Here is a 7,508-nt window from a genome sequence, read left to right as displayed (position 1 = left end):
AACAACAAAACAAAGAAACAAGCAAAATATAACCAAAGACACTGAAATAAAGAACAGGCTGACAGAGTTCAGAGGTGAGAGGAGAGAGAATTTCAGGCGAAAAGGGGAAGGGTTTACAGAAACAAGTATAAAGGACACATGGATAAAAACTAGGGAGGGGGTGGAGATGGGAGGGTGAAGGGGAGGTCTGGGTGGGTGGGTTGGGATGGGAGTAAAAGATAGAAAATTGTACTGCAACAACAATTAAAATAAATTTAAAATACTTTAAAAAAGAATCTGATTAAAGCTTTGGACACCTGTAAGGAAAAAGTACACAGAGAATTTATTTTGCCTATGGTTCCAGAATATTGTGAAGCCAATCAATGCATCCTTTACAAAAATCTTAAATCAGTTTCAAATCAAGTGTCCAGAGACTACTTGGACTGTGGTTTAAACTATAGTTTGTTACCAGACCTATAGTGTAAGTATTTCTAAAGTGGGGAATGTTTTTTACATGCAATTCTGAGGCTTTTATATCTATTAGAGTTTACAAGTTGCTACTATAGGTCCTGAAGTATTAGTTGCTTCGAATGGATAGATCACAGATACAAGGTTTTTGGAAGTCTTGAAAATAAACAGTCCCAGAAATCACAAGCAACTGTGGAAGTGACTTTATTCATGGTGAAACAAACTTGAAAATAATGTAGGATCCATCATATCTGTTAGACTTGTGCTGACCTCAATAGAACTCCCAGGAAATCCACTGTTTAAAGAGAATTGAAAGCGAATTTTGAGGTTCCAGGCAATTTGGTTGCTGTAAATGCTTAGCATCTTCCTTTATGATCCAGAGTCAGGTTTCCATCCCTCGACCTCAAAAAAAGTTATTGAGAGAAATCAAGGACCAAGTAATTGTGGCACCACCATAGAAAATGTGATTATTTGAAAATCATGTGGGAAAAAGCAGGCGGGGGCTCTGGATTTCCTGTTTAATATTGATTGTTCTGAGAATTTGTGAACTTTGTGCCAGCCCTTTTGGGTCCCTGGACCAGGTGCCTTATCTATAAAAGTGGAGAAGGGGTACCTAACTTTCCTTTCAACTCTAACTTTTATGACTATAGGGCACACTTGCCTTTAACATTTATTTATTTCTGTAATAACTACTTACCAAGCACTTGATAAACTATGGAACTATCAAAAACACAAAAGGTATGATTTTACCTTATTTCTGCCTTCACAGATAAACACAGAAAATACATGTTCATTTGTTTTGAAAGCTGAGATATCTACCTCTTTCTTAGCTACATATTCTAATTTTAAACAGCCTTATAATCATCTTATTTTTTATAGGTAAATAAAGTGTAATTCTTAAAGGTTGGCATGGCTTACCAAAACTGACCTTTAATTTTGTCCTTTAAATTTAAAATATACCTTAGTAGTTTACAATTAGGGATCCTTGGGATTCAAAGTCCCCTTTATCCTCCAATAGATTTTATTTGTTTGCTGGTTTTTTTTTTTAATTGCAAAAAAAATGAAAGCTCCATGGAAGCAGGGAATTCTGTGTATTTTGCTCATTATCTTATCTCTAGTGCTTAGAGCAATTCTTGGTACATAGTGGATATTTAATGAATATTTGCTAAATGAATGACTCAATAATAAACATGGGAAGCTGAATATAAACATACCCTTAGGACAAACACCCAGGGCACTATTGGGAGGAAATTACAAAGGCACAGAGAAAAATGTTCTCTATTTCTTTTGGTTAGAATAGTACTTTCTGATCCAAAGAAACATTAAGTCCTCTTACCTTTTGGCTTCATTAAATAGACAGTGGTTACCATAGGTTTTCCCATCAGAACCACAGACTGGGTTGAAGATAGAGCTACATTTTGTCTTTCCAGTTGGGTTCTTGCTGCTGGTGGTGCCAGTCTGCAGTAACATGAAAGACCATTGGATAAATATGGGGGACTCAATTTAATTCTGATATCGTAAGAAAAGAAACATTTGTTGCTCATTAACTATTGATTAAGCATTATACTAAACCAATCATTTGGTTGATCCTTTGTGTTTTCACTTAGTCCATGCAACAATATAAGAGTATAAATCTGCCTCATTGTATAGTCACCAGCATACAGTGTATTTAAATGATAAATCCAAGACCATGTGTGGATTAAATACCTAAGCTGGGATTCAAACCCTGAGTTATCTGACTCCAGAGCCCCTGCTTTATTACATGTTAGAATGCCTTTACTTTAACTTTCTAGACAAGCCTTCTCCTCCCTGAGAAATGATAATTAGGGAAAAATAATACTGGCAAATAAAAAGCACATAGGGCCATACTTATTGTACTTTCCTTCTTGTTTCCTGAAAGAAAATGAGACAGGGGGTAGACTTATGCAGAGTCAGTTAAGTAGTACCTGAAGGATTTCCTCAGGATCAAGTTCTAGAATGACAGCAGCCTTTGAACAGAAAGAGGCTTTGACTAGCAGATGGGAACAGAAACACTAAATGCCCTGGGGAAGACCTACAACATGGATGTTAGTCTTCTTAGAGCCAAGGAAGAGGAACAAATACCTTGGTATTTTCCATTGGTTTAGAGTTGACCAATGGAAAATACATTACTTCTTCATCCATTACTTTTATTTCCACATACTCTGTTAAGTGACCATCTAAACACTCAGAGACCTCCCAGTGGTGGCATTAAGGTCTGAATGGCAGGAATGTCTGTGAGAGATTGTTACTTCGTGCCAGCCAAGACATTAGACCAAGAGGGACAGGCAGCTTTCATTTCAAATGCAATTGAAGAATGATCAGTTATGAGATAAAAATGAAGTTTTGTTAAGATAAGGAAATGGAGGGAAGTGTTCTAGAAAACTCCTTTGGGTGTATTAAGGGAAGTGTCCAGAGTCACTGTTAAATGGCGTTAGGAGGCTGGCAGATGAGAGAGGGACTGGCTGTGAAGGCAGAGCACAGCAGAACTCAGAAGGCAATGCAGGTGTCATGGAGGGGCACCTGTTTGCATGACGGCTCCCAAACACCAGGCATTCATCTACTTATCTGACCAGTAGTTCAAGAGGACCCATCCTATGCCTATGTTCTTCTAGCATTTGGAGATACAAGTTTGGAAAGAAATAGTACTTTTTAAAAGAGTTTATGCTAACCGAGCAGGCAGTCAATTACCAAACAATAAGGTACACACCAACCACGATAAAGGATATCATTAGTAATAGGAATACATTTGTAGAAAATCAAAGGATTCTATACAATGCATACAATAAATGAGCAAGAGTAGCATGATATGTCTGATCATGTCCAGTTATGAACAAGGCATTGAGTCTTGAAAACTCTTAAATGCCATGCTCAGGGGGTTGGAATTTACCTTCTAGGTAGTGTGGCACCACGGAAGAAGTTTCAGCAGAAGAGTGATACATCAGATCACATTTGTGATTTAGAAGTACCTACCACCAGAGTGCTTTGTAGATTATGAATGGGATGGAAAAGAGCATGAAATGTTAAATCTGGTAGAAATGAGGCTCAGTTAATAAGGGTTTGAGCTAGTCCAGTATAGGTAGAAAGGCTTGAGTGGAAAGGGTAGGAGGACATGAGAGATGTAATGGAAGACCGGGACACTCACTAATTAATAATCATAGATGTATACACAAATATCTAAAATCCCTCTCCTTTTGTCGAATCAGGGTCATTGCAAAGTGCTTGTCATTAGTACAGTGTATTCTGTTAACCACTTCAAAACTGGGAAAATAGAATGGCTGAGATAAGGTGACTGAAGAAAGTGAAGAAATTAACACAAACCTGACTTTCCATATTGCCATCCAAAGGGTTGCCTACATTTTTTCTTTCTTCTTGATTGTAAAAAGACCTTGGTTTTCTTTGTTGGCTAGACGATCCTGGACTCCCTTGCTGGCTAGAAGATTCTGACTTTTCTTGCTGGCTAGAAGATCCTGGTTTTCCTTGCTGGCTAGCTGACCCTGAACCTCCTTGCTGGCTTGAAGATGCTGGCTTCCCTTGCTGGCTAGAAGATCCTGGTTTTCCTTGCTGGCTAGCTGACCCTGAACCTCCTTGCTGGCTTGAAGATGCTGGCTTCCCTTGCTGGCTAGAAGATCCTGGTTTTCCTTGCTGGCTAGCTGACCCTGAGTCTCCTTGCTGGCTAGATCCTGATTTTCCTTGCTGGCTAGCTGACCCTGAATCTCCTTGCTGGCTAGAAGATCCTGGCTTTCCTTGCTGGCTAGTTGACCTTGAACCTCCTTGCTGGCTAGAAGATCCTTGTTTTCCCTGCTGGCTAGCTGACCCTGAACCTCCTTGGCGGCTTAAAAATGCCGGCTTCCCTTGCTGGCTAGAAGATCCTGGTTTTCCCTGCTGGCTAGCTGACCCTGGCTTTCGTTGCTGGCTGGAAGATCCCAGTTTTCTTCGCTGGCTAAATGACCTTAAACCCCCTTGCTGGTTGGAAGATCCTGGTTTTCCTTGCTGGCTAGATGACCTGGAAACTCCTTGCTGGGTAGCAGACCCTGGCTTTAGTTGTTGGCCAGAAGATTCTGACTTTTCTTGTTGGCTGGAAGATCCCAGTTGTCCTTGCTCATTAGCATTTCCTGAACTACCTTTTTGGTTAGACTCCCCTGAATGCCCTTGCAGACCCCCAGCCTGATTTAAAACTCCTGGCTTCCCTTGCTGATTAACACTCCCTGGTTTCCCTCGTTGTCCTTGCAGGATAAAAACCCCTGGTTTTCTTTGTGTGTTGCCATCTTGTTGCTTATTAGATTCTTTTTGTCCTCCTTGAGCATTAGCTTCATTTTTTCCCTCTAACATAAATGCAGGTTCTGGAGTCTCTTCCAGTTTAATAACACTTGTCTTCAAAGTCTGGGTTGAAGACACTGGAATGATACCATAAGCACAAAAATAAAAATAAAGTTATTTAACTTCAAGAAGTTAAAATCACCAGCATTCATCCCAAGATATAGTTTGTACTTAACGCTTCTTTGATATTTTTTCTAACCCAAACTCAAGAATGGAATCTTATCGTTACATCTCACAACTTGAATATTTTGGTTCCTCTATTTCTTTCTTGACCATATTACCTGGTTTCCCAAAAGCATGGAGTCAGGACAGCTTGCCCCATTTCTAAATTGGAGTGTGAATTGTCTGAACTGGGCCTTCATATGATTCCAAGCTCCTTTTAATGATTTCCTCATTAATTAAACAGACTCTGATTAATGCCTTTTGAAAACTTCCTCCATATCGCAGAACTGTTTCCCATATTCCCAGCATCACCTTACTGAAAATGCCGTGAACTTCCTACATGTAAAAGCCCTCAGACATGAGCCCTCCTTTCATATTCTCTCCATCTTTATGTTTGCCTTCCATAGATATAGTCTTTCCCCATGCCCTGTTCTAAAGGCATGGTTTTCCTTCCTGAGAACATACTTTCCTTTTTAATCAGTCTACACCCACCATTTCCCATAAAGGCGTTAGTATCAATCAATCAATCATACTCTTCCTCTTGCATTTTTCTCTTCTGATTTTACAAACTCTAAATACATGCTAAGCATTGCTATGTATTGTAATCAGGCATTCCTGATTCCTCACTCTTATTTACCCTCCAAATCTATATAACCACTACATGTGTTATTAATGTACTTTTTTTCAGCAACAAATGCCTGCTGAATACATACTAAATGTTACCTAGCAAGATGCTGAAGTACACTAGAGATATGGTACCTGCCATCATGAAATATACATGTTTTAGTAGGGGACTTTATGCATTTTTTGCATATAAATATATTTTTACATATATATATTTCTCTTCCCTTCTCCCACTCTGTTTCTTAGCTCTGTATTATTACTTCTTAACTCTATTATTTTCATAGCTCCCTAAGTGGCATCTCTGTACAACTTTCCTCACATCTAATCCATTTTCAATATCACTACAGACTGATAGTTCTTAACGGAATGGGTTTGATCACCCCTGTACTCAAAACCTGAAAACAACTGCAACGATCAAAATGAGAAGAGGACCACTACTTCTTGTGCTCCAGCTATAAGCAGCTGAAGGTCATAGGCACTTTACTTTCATTACTTCCTTTCACTACGTGTAGGAAAAAAATGGTCAAGCAGGAGATCATAATTTGGAGATAAATTGGAATAGGTTTCATTTATCCTAATTCATTGTCTTGAGAAATGTAGTATCTGTGCCATTTATAGCTTGAGAAATGTACACTGCTGGCTGGACAACCTAACTGTATGAGGTAAGGAATGGAGAGAAGTATGTTGGATGATCGGCACCTAAGAAGGACACAAGTAATGGTGGCTGATGCTAGCATACTCATGATCCCTATAACCACGTGTAGGAGTGTATAATTATTTCCATTCTTCAAATGAGAAAAATGAGGCTAAAATAAGTTAAATAAACCAACCCCAAAACATAAGTAGAACATTGAAAAGCCAGGAGTTGAACCATTTTCTATTTGACCATGCAGCGCTGGATCCTCACACAAAATCATATCTTTTATGGAACATAACAAAGACTCACAAACTCTCATAAGCCTTTTAGACTAAATTTTCCTTCCAGCATGAAGTCTTACTTTTCCCACTCACTCGTCTTCGTTTCTCCTCAGGCACACCAAACTATCCACTGTTGTCTCACCTGATCACTATTTTTATGCCCCTGGTCTGTATGTTATCCAAAATTACCTTATTCCATTTCTCTGATAGACACTCCTATTTAAAAAAATCTCTGACGAAGAACTAGTCACTGAGTATTTCTATTTCTTTACTTCGAGAGTTGGAAGAGCAGTCACTGAATGTAACTTTTCTTACCTGAGAACATGGTCAAGAACATGAAGGGAAGGAAAAGGAAGGCCTTCATGTTACAGCCAGTTGTTTCAGACTCCGCTGAGTTGGATGAAGCCAAGGGCCACGCTTCAGCAGAGACTGTCTGAATAAACATGGTGATCCCCACCATGTTATATATTTGAAAAATCCTCCACCCTAATTGCTAAACACGGTCATTGTGTTCAAAAAATTACAGAGCAACTTTCACAAACTGGAAGGTGTTGCGTCTTGAGTGGATTGTCATTTTTAAAATTAGCTTCACGCCCCAACTCCCATTAATATCCAAACTTTAATATGCTTCTATTGGGTATGTTCCTCACAGAAAAAAAATTACAATGAAGAAACCCTTCTGGGAAAGTAAATTCAGTGTTCACCTTTTTTATTGCTAAGAGAAGACTTATGTTCAGTCAGTGATCTTATTGACCCTGTAAGGTTGTATGTCCACAATAGACATTCCCACGACCTTTCCCTGCAAACAAATTATGTGCCAATTACTTACCTCAAATTATATTTTAAAAGCAAGTAAAACCACATTGAGTATTGGACATTTGTAAGGGATGAATACATCCAGTGGGGGATGATGATGGGTAAGGTAGTTTTATGAGGTAACAGGAGACAATAGATTTCATGTGTGAGAATAGCATTACACTCTTGGCCTTCTTGCCTCAAGCTGTTATGCCAAACAGAAG

At 39.0% G+C, this 7,508-nt stretch overlaps 1 protein-coding gene across 1 annotated transcript; it reads right to left on the bottom strand.

Moving 5' to 3' along the window:
• Nucleotides 1–280: 280 nt before the first annotated feature.
• On the bottom strand, nt 281–6,853 carry MARCOL (MARCO like). The gene is made up of 6 exons (XM_036014485.1): nt 6,805–6,853; nt 4,590–4,862; nt 4,283–4,454; nt 3,787–4,228; nt 1,784–1,905; nt 281–296 (listed from the first exon to the last, which is right to left on the bottom strand). The coding sequence occupies exons 1-6, from the start codon at nt 6,851–6,853 to the stop codon at nt 281–283; spliced, it is 1,074 nt and encodes a 357-aa protein (XP_035870378.1).
• Between the last annotated feature and the right edge of the window lie 655 nt (nt 6,854–7,508).

This window comes from Phyllostomus discolor, chromosome 13 (assembly GCF_004126475.2).
Source record: "Phyllostomus discolor isolate MPI-MPIP mPhyDis1 chromosome 13, mPhyDis1.pri.v3, whole genome shotgun sequence".
NCBI lineage: Eukaryota > Metazoa > Chordata > Mammalia > Chiroptera > Phyllostomidae > Phyllostomus > Phyllostomus discolor.
Note: the sequence above shows the minus strand (reverse complement) of the source record. Positions and strands in the feature narration are given on the sequence as shown.